Source organism: Mustela nivalis (genome assembly GCF_964662115.1).
Source record: "Mustela nivalis genome assembly, chromosome: 11".
NCBI classification, from domain to species: domain Eukaryota; kingdom Metazoa; phylum Chordata; class Mammalia; order Carnivora; family Mustelidae; genus Mustela; species Mustela nivalis.
Genome location: NC_139030.1, coordinates 114,043,300 through 114,057,671, shown reverse-complemented (window position 1 = coordinate 114,057,671; position 14,372 = coordinate 114,043,300). Strand labels below are relative to the sequence as shown.

At 40.4% G+C, this 14,372-nt stretch overlaps 1 protein-coding gene across 1 annotated transcript in view; it reads left to right on the top strand.

Annotated features, from left to right (window-relative positions):
- FAM171B (family with sequence similarity 171 member B) overlaps positions 1 to 13,501 on the top strand; it is a 65,447-nt gene extending 51,946 nt beyond the window's left edge. Inside the window, exons 6-8 of the mRNA XM_082691082.1 lie at positions 3,755 to 3,871; positions 8,590 to 8,713; positions 8,962 to 13,501. Of these exons, the coding sequence (XP_082547208.1) occupies positions 3,755 to 3,871; positions 8,590 to 8,713; positions 8,962 to 10,300 (1,580 nt within the window). The 3' untranslated portion in view covers positions 10,301 to 13,501. The remainder of the gene's footprint in view (positions 1 to 3,754; positions 3,872 to 8,589; positions 8,714 to 8,961) is intronic.
- The last annotated feature ends 871 nt before the right edge of the window (positions 13,502 to 14,372 follow it).

Sequence of the window (14,372 nt, the reverse complement as noted above, 5' to 3'; positions counted from 1 at the left end):
CACATTTTTATGTTTACTACAGAATAATTAAGTTGTCTTGTTTGAAACATTGAAATACATCATTTATATTTGAATGTTTTATCTTTAGTAGAGCAGATGTTACTGTTATAAGCACTTTAAAATGACTAAAATTGGCCCCACTGCGATTAGTTTAATACAAATGTGGGGAAAATGATGCAAATATATTACATTTAAAAAATAGCATTATGTATTCACATTCCCTTGCCCTTTTCTTTTTTTTTTTTAAACTCTATGCCCAACATGGGGCTTAAACTCAACAAGCCCAAGATCAAGAGTCATGTCCTTCGGCACCTGGTGGCTCAGTGGGCTCAGCAGCGAGTCCCACGTGGGGCTCCCAGCTCGGCACGGAGTCTGCTTCTCCCTCCCCCACCTCACGGTCTCTCTCTCTCTCAATAAAAAGGGGGGGAAAAGGATCGTGTGCTCTACTGACTAAGCCAGCAAGGTGCCCCTCCAAGGCCTCTCTTATATCCCCCAAGATCTTGAATAGAAAAGTAGAAATACACTTTTGAAAAATTATTCCTACTCTTATAGACTTTTGTTTTGCTAGGCAATATGAACTTGTATTTAAAAGGTTGGTTAAGGCAATTTAGAAATGTATGTTTACTTCATGAAAATAAATAACATTGTGTTATTAAGATATAGAATGATTATTTTCAGAAAAAAATCCCAAAACAGAAAACTCAGATACCAATTTTGGTCCCTGAGTTTAGCCTCCTAAATAGATGCATGTTTTCCTCCTCTGCTTCCCTTGGTTTTGTTCTTGTGTTTCTATGTAAATAAGATGGGAGTCTTTTAAGTTGCAAAACAAACAAAACAAAAGAAGGGATATGATGCGCAATTGTTTTGTGAGAGTCCGGTACAGAGCCTGGACACTCTCACAGGAATTCTCTTGTCTGTTTCTCCTGTGTTAACACCGTTGTGTGGTAAGATTTGCCTTCAGAGTGGCAAGAAGGGTGTAGGAGCTCGGACCTTATGCCCAAAGTCTAATGAAAAGAAAGATTTTTTTGTTTTAATCCGAGTACCAGTTGCACAAACTCTTGGATTCACTGCGATTGTAGAGTGGAGTTTCCGTGCCCGTTGCAGAACCAACATTTGTGGTCTGCACATACAAGGTACAGATTTATTAAAAAAAAAAAAAAAAAAGTACAGATATTTTAGGCTTAAGGTTGTGTGTTTGAGCCGTGTACTAATCATGTGGATTGAAAATAGGGAGCCATCAACCTTCAAAGGAGACTTAAAATAAGATTTCACTGCAATTAGAAGGGTAGTTGGCAAAACAAAACAACAACATAAATGTCACCATAAAAAATAAGCAATAATAAATACATGTTTTTAATAAGAAATGGAAACTAATAAGTACACAAGACAGTTGTAAGGGAACGCAGTCTCGTCTCCGCGCAATTCTGCGCTCACTACCTCACGTCTGGTCTCCAAGTGTTGGGGGTGGGGGCGGGGAGAGGGTTGTTCTTCTCACACGAAGCAGTTCTCGGCCAGCTGGATGCCCTAAAATTCTATTCAATTTAGACACTATCTACCTGGCGTGAGATCAGATCCCACGGGTTAGGACTCTGTCCCATAAGACTGTCCCCTGGCCCCGACCTCAGAGGCCAAGTGCAGGTCTGGTGTGTCACCCATGCTTCCGACCAGCCCGCGGAGAGCGGGAGACGCCCGTGGCCATCTCCGCACCTGCAGAGCTGCCCACAGAACTCCGTTAACCCAAGAGCTCCTGCAGCTGCTACTCGGGAAAAATCTTTCTTTTCAGTAGACTTTAACCGGGGGGGCTCACAGGAAAAGTTCACATCCTGGATTACCAGTTTATTATAAAGGGTGTTCTCTCCTCTGCGTGCAGCACCCTGCCACCACCTCGATGTGTTTGCCGACGTCCCTTCGGAACCTGCAGTTCAGGGGTGTTTCGTGGTGTGGGCGTGCTGCGTGGTCATTGACCCGCGGTGGCAGTGCCTCCTCTCTGGCCCGTCTTCCCACTCCGAAGATGGAGCTGCAGCGGTGCAGCTCCAGCCCTCTGACCACAGCGTGGGTTTCCCTGGCAGCCAGCCCTGCACGGGCCTTTCCAGAATATCACCTTATTGACATAGAGTCAGGGGTGGTTGAAAGTGGGTGGTCAGGAACAGAAGAAGCACTCTTTCCACCTTTATCACATCGGAAACTGTGCCAGGACGGGACGGAGACCAGATCAAGTCTGTTGTCATCGTTGGCTTGAAAGCGCTAAGCCCTGGAGTCTGGTCCATTGAAAAGCTGTCGAATTTGAACAAATCACTTATTTGGGCCTGGATTTCCTACTTTGTTGAAAAAAGCGCTGTTTTAAAGCATTTCAAAGGATATCTGTGTTGAGTTCTGATTTCTGATTGTTTATCCCCATAAAGGCCTTTGTCTCTAATGTGCTTTCCAGTAACAAAACTTTTGAATTCAAATATCAGATAAGTAATGCCTAATTTTAATGTGACTATTTAAAAAACATAGTAATTTGGTCCATTTCCATCAAGTTGGTCTACGTTATTAAAAACACTGTTTTAGGGGCACCTGGGTGGCTTAGTTCATTACACGGCTGCCTCTAGCTCAGGTCATGATCCCAAGGTCCTGGGATGAAACCCCACATGGGGCTCCCTGCTCAGTGAAAGGCCTGCTTCTCCCTCTCCCTCTGCCTGCTGCTCTGCCTGCTTGTACACACACGGTCTCTCTCTCTCTCTGTCAAAAAAATAATAAAATCTAAAAAAAAAACCAAAAAACAAAAAAAACTTTTACATGTTGTAGGTCTATCATTACAGTGGATTAACAAACCAAGTACAAATATACAATGAATTTATAAAAAGTTCTGTTATACTCAACTTTATAAAAGGTCTTCAGAGAAAGAGCTTTACTGAATTATTTGTCTTATGGATGGCATTTTATAGATCAGATAGCATTTTATTTATTTATTTATTTTTCCTTTTTTAAGTAGGCTCCACACTGGCCCAGTACAGGGCTTGAACTCACAACCCTGAGATCCAGACCTGAGCTGAGACCAAGAGTAGGAAGCTTATCTGACCCGGTCACCCAGGTGCCCCAGATCAGATAGCATTTTAAAAATATTCTTAAAGATCTGGTTCTAAAAGAGTCATGCCAACAGTACTAGACCAACACAGTATCTAATAAAAAAAATGAATAAGGCCAAAAACCATACATAAGTATTTAATCAGAACCCAGGACAGGTGGCAATAACCACCTACTGACAAATTTGGATTTCACTACTCACATCCTTCCCGTATCGCAGCACGCACAATTTGAACATTATTTGGGCTCATGATTTCCCTAAATATGTGTGCTTTCTACTGTATATGTCACTGTAATATGCACTATAAATATATTTTCAAGATTTTACTTCTTTATTCAGGAAGAGAGAGGACACATGCAAATGGGGTAGGAGAGGGAAGAGGAGGAAGAGGTCGAATCCCACGTAGACGCCACACTGAGTGCAGAGCCCGCATGGGGCTTGGTCTCATGAACCTGAGATCATATCCTGAGCAGAAACCAAGAGTCGGATGCTCGACTGACTGACCTTCCCAGGCGCCCCCCTCTGAACTGGATTATGATACAATATACATTATCCATGATAATATATTGCCAGAGTTTTCATAATCTTTGAAAGTCCTGCAAAGTGTTCTCTACATTACTGTCAGCAAATTCCCATCAGCATTAAAGTCATAAACTAACTGGTATTTTTTACTTGCCTTTTTAGGTGCTTGGATAAATCATGGCCGGGGGACAGTCAAGGCGTATAATAATCACTTAATTTGGACATATGACGCACCACATTTGGGCTACTGGATAGCAGCTCCACTTCCAGGAACTAGAGGTATTGTAAAAATAAAAGCAATTTGAAAAAGATTCAGATAGTGAAACTGGAATTGGTATTGCTAGGTCTTGACTTTATTCTGAACATTGCCACTTACCGACTGTATAATGCTGGAAAAAGCTTCTAGTCTCTTGATCTCAACTTTAATATTTTTCATATGTTGTAAGAAAAGATGGAGCTCAATGAACTGTAAGGTCCTTTATGGCTCTGATGTCTGATGAGTATGTGAGGTATAAAGTTTGTTCAAATCAAATGCTTACTTTTCAAGAATAAATTCTACCACATCAGTTAGAGCCTTGAGTGGTGAGCAACAGGGTCAGATCTGGGATCGTCCATAGAGTGTATCAGGATATAGGGTCCCAGGAAAGGCTAAAGAACTAGCTTCTAAAAGGCAGAAGTCCTAGGGAAGCCCATCAGCAGGCCTGTTTCATGGTCTTGGCATGACTGCTGCTGCATATGTCACTGACCCTGGTCCTCTGCAATCCTTTCCTCACACCGTTCCTTCTTTCCAGGGATGAAGAATTTGCTCGGCCCAGACTTGGGTCGAGAGCTCACTCCTGGGGCAAGGGCTGTTGAAAAATAGTGTCCCCATACTGTGTCAAAGATAATACATGTGATATCCCAGATGAAGGTTGGCCTGACAGAGGAACTGAAGGTGGACAAAAGCTCGGACTTGTCCCCTAGCAATGGTGTGTTCATGTTCTAGGACAAATGGGCATTTTATTTTTCCTAGATTTAACATGCTATCAGACTATCTGTGATTTGTAGTAAGGAAATCACACATGCATCTTGGGTTGTATAAATCTGAAAAGACTGAAACATCGCATGTTTGATCCATTAAGTCTTACTGAAGTCTTCTAACCTGTGGTCACGTAGACCGGTTGCACCGCGGGCCTGCTCCCACTTCGTGGGCCGCGGCGGTGCTTCTTGGCTGTCCAGGTAGCCAGCTTTGCTAAGTCAACTTTCCAGCCTTCCGCATCTGCTTGCTCTTTTTTCTTGTTCTGCTTTTCTCCTTTAACCTGTGGGTTGGTTGATTTATAAAAACAAAACAAGGCAAAATTTCAGTGTCATTTTCATGAGGTTTTGGGTGCAGTGCGAAGGTTGAATGCATATGTCATTTCTTTAACTTTCGTCCTGTGTCTGAGAATTCTGGTTGGTTGAAGGTCTTGGCTCCCAGCGGAGAGGCAGCGGGCTCATTGCTAGTCGGGAACAGACCCACCGCAGACCCGATGCAGGGTGTGGCTGACATTTTACATACATTTCTCTGCAGCATTCGACACCTAACTTTGCTAGGGCTGTCTAGTAATAATTTGAAGGCTCTGTTCTTTCTGCAAGTGTCTTTTTTAATAGTTTAATTTTTTTCATTTTATATTGACAACCTTTGACTTCTAAACCACGCAAGGTGACAACCCTTTTTTTTCCCCATCCAACCAAAATTTAGTGTTCCAGTAGAAGAAATATGTGCCATTAACCATTACGATCAAGGGGGATGTTCTCCTATTTTTATTTGAACTTTAGTGCTTACGAGATTATGCAAAACCCAGAGGGTGGTTCCTTTTGTTCTTCATGAGGCAAAATATCCTGCAGTCTTGCCAGCTGTCTGACCTGAGTTCATTCTAGATCTGCAACTATAATGAAATCTTGATGAAAAAGAACAATTAATATTTAATACTTCAACTCGACTAAATCCAAGCTATTTAATTTCTAATAAAAATAATCTAAGGAACACTTGAGTTTTATAGAGACATGTGCTTTGCAGGGAAAAGATACCTGAAAACAATTTATATAATTATGAATTACAAAAGTCAAGTAATTTTCTAGAGTAGGTGGAAGTTTTGTTTTAGCTTATATGTTGGAAAAGACTTTGTGTGAATCAGAGCACTAACACAGAAGTGTGGGTTTCCCGTTTAGCTTGAATTAGATAGCTTCTAGTGATAGCTCCACAAGTCCAACAGCAAGCATCACAGTCAGAGGAGCACTGTGCTAGAAACACAGATAGCTTGACTGTAGCTCTGGCTTTGCCAGTAAATATCTGGCTGAGCATGAAATAGATACTTACCATCTTAATATCAGTTTTCTTATTTCTAAATTGCAGGAGTTGGGTTTGATGATCCTTCACCCCCCCAAATTTGAGATTATAAAATCACATTTTTTTTAAATCAAAGTTGGTCCTCTGATGGACCAGTGTCTGGTGTTCTGGAGCTACTTTACTTAAAATTTTGTTAATAACAAACTAAATCTCTTTAAAAAAAAAATCAAATAGAACTCTAGGATTTCTTGGAAAATAAGTGCAAGAAATTCAAATCAAGTTATTTTTCATAGATTGCTATAGTCGAGTTTAATAAACAAGTACTTAAGGACTGTTTTTAAATATGCATCTTCAAATGTATTTAAGTGAAAATATAATTCTCTGGCTTTCTCTTTTTAGGTGGGTGTGCGCACGCGCACACACACACACACACGCATACTTTTTGCTGTTGTTGTACATATAAAATCTGGGGGAAATGCAACAGTATCCACCTCATATTCCCAGAAGTGTGTTCCACTGCAACCCTGTGCAGTTTCCGCTGTGGAAACGTATGTTCATACACCCTTTGAAGCTGAACGTCACTCAGTTATCAGATTGACTCCGTTGCAGCTCTGGATCCTGTATAAGAATGTGCAGACAGAACTGTTACTCTTATTTCTTTTCTGGTTGAAGAATCTTCATATTGTGCAGTGCTAGACTCGATTGTCTGTCAGATATGATAAGCACTTTACTACCACTTAGCATTAGTACAGGAAATGGCGGCCAGTACTGCGGTGCCTGTTCTTGTATGACCTTGAAGCTTCTTTCGACAGCAGGTGTCATAGAACTAGCACTTTCTGATGGCTTCTCATGTGCTTGCACTAAGTGCTTTAAGAAGTGTTTACTTTTAATCCTTGTAACAACCCTCATAGGTGAGATCTGACAGACACAAACTAAGATACAAACTCATGAAACTTGGCCAAGAAATAAACGAGAATGTCACAAAGAAATAAGTGGTGGTGTTGGGGTGTAGAGGTACATCCAGGTCCCTCGCACTCGAATGAATTCCCGTGCACTTGTTTAAGGAGTAAAAGGGTCCTGTAGTGACGGGGGTGGGGGTGTCTGAAAGTGAAGGTCGCAAGAGCTGCCTTCTTCCCTGTAACTAGTACTTTTACGCTTCATCCGTATCAGGCTGAGGACGTGGAGTCTCCTGCCTGCAGGGGTGGGGATTTCTGTTCCTCCAGCGAACGCGTGAGCTGAAAGAAAGGTATATATTTAAAGAAAATTAAATTTTAGTAAGTTTCTCTTAAAAAAGAAATAGACTAGGATTTTTTTTTTTAGATTTTTTTTTTTTATGTATTTATTTGACAGAGAGAAATCACAAGTAGATGGAGAGGCAGGCAGAGAGAGAGAGAGGGAAGCAGGCTCCCCGCCGAGCAGAGAGCCCGATGCGGGACTCGATCCCAGGACCCCGACATCATGACCTGAGCTGAAGGCAGCGGCTTAACCCACTGAGCCACCCAGGCGCCCCTAGACTAGGATTCTAATTGAGGACACTAGTTCCAAAGTTTGTATGAATAACCACAATACTTATTCTCCGAAACCGTTACTACTACCATTATTATTTCTTCCGTTTTATCAAATTAGATGGTGCAAAAGTTAAAGGACCCAAAGACTTCATGATCCTCAGTCTTTTCTCATACCCTGGGTGAAGCTAAAAGCCTCATTCTGGACATTTCCCATGGTAGAGTTTGCTAGGAAACCAGTTGTCTCACCACTCTTAACGTCCTGAATACATAGCAGACTCTAGTTGATAATGACCAGTAGACACGTTATGTCACTGTGAACCATGCAGTCTCAGTGACATTACCATGGTTTACCTCGACATCAGCTGCATTTATTTGCACGCAGAATCTTCATAGCCTCCAACTGGCCCTCCGAGCGCTTTCATCCACTGTGACCGCAGAGAAGCTGAGACAGCCGCAGTGTTTCTGTGTGTCCTCACGTAGGAAGGTCCTGGGCCATGTGTGCCTCTGGGTGGCATCTTCATCTAGAGGCCAGGCTGAAAGAGTGGCAACTTTGAATTCTTCAAGTCCCCAATTTTTGGATTCTTTCTAAAAAACTTTTCATACCTACTTCCTTCAGCAAATTCTTTTTTGGATTTATCTTTAAAATTTCTTTTTAAATTGAACATAGCTAATAAGTCTTACTACCAAAACTCTTTCCCAAAACCTCTGGGCACAGAAATATCCTCTCCTAGTTCATCCACCGAAGATTTTGCTGCCCTACAGCGTGGGTCCATTTTACCGCCTCCCGAAGCAGGTTTCCTCGCTGCCTGGCCTGGACGCCGCTGTCACGGCTGTTGAGCGTGGCTTGATGCGATTCAACATTTGTTCTCATTCCAGAACATAGGTTGAAAGAAGGGCTGCACTTCGGGATACACTGTTCATGTAAGAGGGTCTCAGCAAGAGGGCAGGACCATATCATGCAGCCCCGTTTACGGTGTCCGCGTTTCACTGAGCAGAACAAGTCAACCCATGAAGCCCAAAGTGTAGGGAACATGTGCTCTGCCCACTGGGAAGCCTGCCCATGAGACAGGAGCAACCAAACAGCACTGTGTACCCAGACTTACTCGATGTGCACGTACCCAGAGTAGGACATGGTTGAAAATTTTATCTAAAACAATATATTTTCTCTGTTTCACATTTAGGTTCAGGTATACACGGAAGCGCAAGGGACATAAGCGCCTACCACACAGTGTTTCTCACAGCCATATTAGGAGGAACAATAGTCATTGTCATTGGATTTTTTGCTGTACTTCTTTGCTATTGCAGGTAAGAAAAATACTATTTATAAATACAGAAAATTGCCATAATATCATGTCAGTGTGTTCTGGGTATTACAAAGTTCCTTTGTAAAAATAAGTAGGTTGATCTTTACAATATGTAGATTAAAATAAAAGTGGATATACTCCAACAGTAGCATTGTATATATTAATACCATATCATGGAATAGTTTTTTTTTTTTATGACTCTTCTAAATCATAAGTTTTAAACACTTTTTGCCATCTCCTCTACTCTAGGGATAAATGTGGTACTCCGCAGAAAAGAGAAAGAAATATCACTAAACTTGAAGTCCTCAAGAGAGACCAGACAACTTCAACAACACACATAAATCACATCAGTTCAGTCAAAGTTTCATTAAAAGCTGAGGACAAGTCACAGTTATTTAATGCCAAAAACTCCTCATATAGCCCTCAGAAAAAGGAGCCAGCAAAGGCAGAAGCAGAAGAAAGAGTTTCCATGGTAAAAACTCGGGACAATTTTAAAATCTACAATGAAGATATTCCATTTCTATCAGCCAATCAAAACAACTACTCAAGAAACCCAACACAGTCTTTGGAGCCCAATGTAGGGTCCAAACAACCTAAACATATTAACAGCAATCTGTCTTCATCTCTAGGTGATGCACAAGAAAAGAGATACCGCCCAGGTCATGAAGAGGCATATGGACATTCCCACATTCCTGAACAGCTTATGCATATCTACAGTCAGCCGATGGCCATCCTTCAGACATCTGACCTCTTCTCCCCTCCAGAGCAGTTACATGCTAAGTCAGCTACTTTGCCAAGAAAGGGACAGTTAGTCTACGGTCAGTTGATGGAACCAGTAAGTAGAGAGAACTTCACACAGACACTACCCAAAATGCCAGTGCATTCTCATGAACAGCCCCCGGATGCCAGGGAAGAGAATATCCCCCTTGAAGGTCAGCAGAGCTTGCCGTCCCAGACTTCAGATTGGAGCCGATACTCAAACAGCTTACTAGAGTCGGTTTCTGTTCCGGGAACGCTAAACGAGGCTGTTGTAATGACTCCCTTTTCCTCAGAGCTTCAGGGAATTTCAGAACAGACGCTCCTGGAGCTGTCCAAGGGAAAGCCTTCCCCCCACCCCAGAGCATGGTTCGTGTCTCTTGATGGAAAACCAGTCGCACAAGTGAGACACTCCTTTATAGACCTGAAAAAGGGCAAGAGAACCCAGAGCAATGACACCAGCTTGGACTCTGGGGTGGACATGAATGAGCACCTCTCAAGCAGAAGACTCGAGAGGGAGAAAACGTTCATCAAAAGCATGCACCAGCCGAAGATCCTCTACTTAGAAGACTTAGACCTGAGCAGCAGTGAGAGCGGAACCACCGTCTGCTCCCCCGAGGACCCAGCTCTGAGGCACATCCTGGATGGGGGGGGTGCAGCAATCCTGGAGCACCCCGGGGAAGAGTCTCCGGGAAGAAGAAGCGCTGTTGAAGGCTTTGAGGCCAGTCTATCCCCTACCAAGAAAAGGGGCAGACCACCTCTCGCCAAAAAAGATAGCAAGACTACTATCTGGAAGAAGCGAGAGGAACGCCCACTGATTCCCATGAACTGACGCCGAGGACATTGTGAGTGTGCTGGCTCGTATTTGTTCTTGCTCCTTGCAAGCCGCTGTCTGAACTTTTGAAGAAGTTGGAACTGAGCAGTCATGGTCCCTGGACGTGTCTCAAGCAGAGTAAATAGTAAAATGGCAATTCACTAATGAAAGAGAAAGATACCAAGAAATGCTTTTTCTGACCTATTCTTTTCATTTACTTTTGAGTCATGAATTTGAAGTATCTGAGAGCTCAAAATGTGAAGTAGCTTCAAGACGTTAATTCTCTGAAAACCCTGCTCAGTCAGCCAATGTAGCCCTCTCTCAGAAAAACAGTGAAGTGCGCACTCCGAAAGTCGCTTTCAGAAAAGTTGCCTCTGCTTTCATGCCCGCCCTGTAAACATTTAGAAATGAAACTATTGGACATCGTAGTCTTGTGACATAAGACTGTTATGTTCTCCTCTGCCTGTAGATGAAAATAATGATAAATGTTCTCGATGTTCCTCTAGAATTTAAAGGCCAAACAATATTTCCCTTTTTGCAATAAAATGCATGTGCACTGTACCAACCCCAAAATAAATCTTGCTCATGTAAGATAGGCAAGAAGCTAAGTGGTTGTTAGAGAGGGAAAAAGCAGCTCTTTGGTTGTTTTTGGATATTACTTCACAGACTAAATGATGAGGTGTTAACTTGTTATTTAGAAATCTGAAAAAAGAATGCTCTGATACTTCCATTTTTATTTTAAATTTTCTTTTCTCCCTACTTCTAGAGTGAAATGATTGAAACTGTCAAGGAAAACTTTAGCAATGTTAAACAAAAACAAAACCCCATACTTTAAGAATCAATGATACATGTAAGCTAAAATCAGTTTTAAGATATTTTTCTGTCCCCCACAATTCATTCATTTTAAACTTGAATTTAAAATTAATATTCAGATGTTCATTTTAAACTTGATTTTAAAAATATTTAAGTATTCATAAGCAGCTTTCAGTTTATTAACAAAATATGTGAAACTAAAGGAAATAAACATTTATTTTTTAAATGTTCATAAGCAGGAAAAGAAATTCTATTTCTCCTAGACTCAAAAATACCTTCAGAATATTACGTGTATATCCAGATGCTTTTCTCTTGACATTTGTAAAAGATATTTTAGAAAATGTTTCGATTTAATGGAGAAGTAAAAGGTTTTTTTAAAATCACTTTTAGCATTTGCAACATGTTTTTCTAGTTTTGGAAGTAATATATTCATGTTCTTTTCATCATCGCAAAGAATTAAGTATGAACACATTCAACAGCTGTTTTTAATTATAATTGTCTTCAACTCTAAATTATCATTCATATGTCCTAAAAATAAAGCTCTTTGTTAATTAAAATCAATTCATCCCATGTTTTCTCCAAATTTCCATGAAGGCGAATGTCTGAAGCAGCTCCCCCTTCTCTCAGGGGCAAAAGTCAGACTAGATTACTGTATTTCTCATCTGCTTCTCTCCAACACAGGAGCAACAGAGAGGCCCAGGGCACATAAACAATTTGAAAGAAGCAAAATTAGCCTAATATATTAGTTATAGTCAAACTACAGATGGATAGTCAATGAAAGACAACTGCTTTTTTCCCCCCAAGATAGTTGACTTCAGCCATTTTTTCCCTCTAATTACTTCAGTTTTTCCTATAACACCAAACCTGTTGGATAGTACTCTTTCTGTGTTAACCCAAAGAACTTAAAAACGTAGGCAAAAGTTTGCCATGTTTTACCCAATCCATAGGAGAGAGAGATATTTGGGGTAATACCTAGGGTTAGTTTCTGGAGTCGGAGGTTTCCTATTGGTCTACAGGAAGACGCATCCAAGTGGCATAGACGGAAATGACTCGGAAGAGGTTACAGTTAGTGCTCTGCTGAAGTGCCTTTGACATAGACGTGCTTGTTGGGAGGATACACTAACATCTTTCTCTGATGTGCATTTTCTTTCTGTTAGCCAAATTAAACAGATGTGCAGTTTTGTTAATCAAAAAATATAGACCTAGTGTTTCATGTTGGAACAACGATTTTTGCATGCAAGTAACATTTCTCTTGTGTTTTTTTGAATCCAGTTTACATTGATAAGCTATGTTGGAATGAAGTTAGAAACTATATAGTAAACTGTTGCACTTCAATATTTTAAGCTTATATTTTCCCTACCTTTAAATAAAAATGTTTCATCTTTTAGCTTGGTGATGGAATACATATGTTGATATAAGGGTATATTATTCAAGTATGCCATTTACTCATTCTTACGTAAAGGAAATGAGATGTATCCCCAGGGGCTTTTATAGAAATATTTTTTTTTGGGTTTCAGAATAAAAATATTTTTTTTATACACTGCACATTCTGTTCTCAATGGGGAAGTATAGGCAGTTTACCTTTTCTAATGATAAGTGTGCGACTTCTCATTTGTGAGTAGTTCACAGATTTCCTGTTAAAAAGCTGAAGCCATCTACTTTTTCTTAACCCAAGTAATAATTACCCTACAATATTCACAACTTTCTTAAATTTTTAAATTGAAAACCAACAGTTTTTTGCAATGTAACTCTTACAGATTTTGATCACGAATTGTTAACCTTTGTGGACCCTTTGTATATCTACTTTGGACATATCTTAAAAGCAAAATTATCCCTCAATGAACTGATGGATTCGTTTACTAAAGCACAGCTATATGTATTTTTGAATACATATGATCTTGAGACTTTATAAAATGAATTTTTATGGCATTTATGCAGTTGTACAGGGTTTACACCCTTTTCTAATACGCAGAATCACGAAGGTCACAAGTGTTGCGGAACGAAAGCGCCACTTTGCGCCGGCGATCATTTTCAGATCACTTTCTGTGTTTGAGTCCTCTGATATCAGTACATACAGAGTTGTAGGAATCTGTGGGTCAAATAATGTCCGCCAAAACTTCCCAAAAGGTGAAGCGCAGAGTTTGTATTCATTTATAGCGAATGAGTTACTCATTTAGCTGTGTGCTGGCGTTGTAAAGAACGTGACCATGTTCCTTTCCGTCTCAGACCTTAAGCTGACACATTGCCCTTGTTTCTGAGTATTTCTATCTTTTGTATTTCAACAGAGGAATCTCACAGTTCACTGTATTTAATGCCATTGTTACTATATTTACTGCTGAAAACTGTAACAAACTGAAGATTTGTAAAATGTTAAACATAACTCATTAAAGACAATAAATCTAAAAAGTACTTGATGCATTTTTTTTTTAATTTGCCTATTTTAGAGAGGGGAGGGCCTAGGGAGAAGTAGGGAGAATCCCAGGCGGATTCCGTGTTGATCACAGAGTCTGACTCAGGTCTCAGTCCCACGACTCTAGGATCACAACACGAGCAGAAGCCAGGAGCTGGATGTTCAACTCTACCACCCAGCGTCCCCTGGACGTATTCTTTAATTCTGGGTAAACAACAAAACATTCCTCCCTAAACTGTCATTTCATCTAGTAAATATTCAGTTATTACTTTTTCCACTCTTAGACTCCCTGTGTCAAAATAAAAATAGTTGAATACTCTTTGTTTTTATAATGAACTTGATTTCTCTTTATATTTCATGTTCTCCAAATTTCACATTTTTACTATGAAAGCCGAGTATAGCCAAATTATTTTTCCATTCATTGAGAAGACTTGTTAAGATATGTCATAAAATATAAAATAAAATTGCAGCATGCAAAATACGTAAGTGAGAAAATGATACAGTATCCCTGCCTCCTCCACTTAAAATTATTTGGACTTTAAACATAATATAATCACACAAAGGCTGTTCACACTTAGGGTGTTATATGTCCTTCAAGAGCCCCTCTGCTCACCTAGCTGAACCGTACTCAAGTTCAGGGAGTCTACATTTTGGGGTGTTGGAATATCTTTAATTTACTTAAAAATAATAAATAAATTTTATTTTAAGTAGGTTCCATGCCCAGTGTGGACCCAACAAGGGACTTCAACTCACAACATGAAGTTCAAGACCCAAGTTGAGATCAAGAGTTAGACATTTAACTGACTAAGCCATTTTTTTTTTTTCAGGGGAAAGTAATTTCCATATATATGAAATCCAAGATGTTGG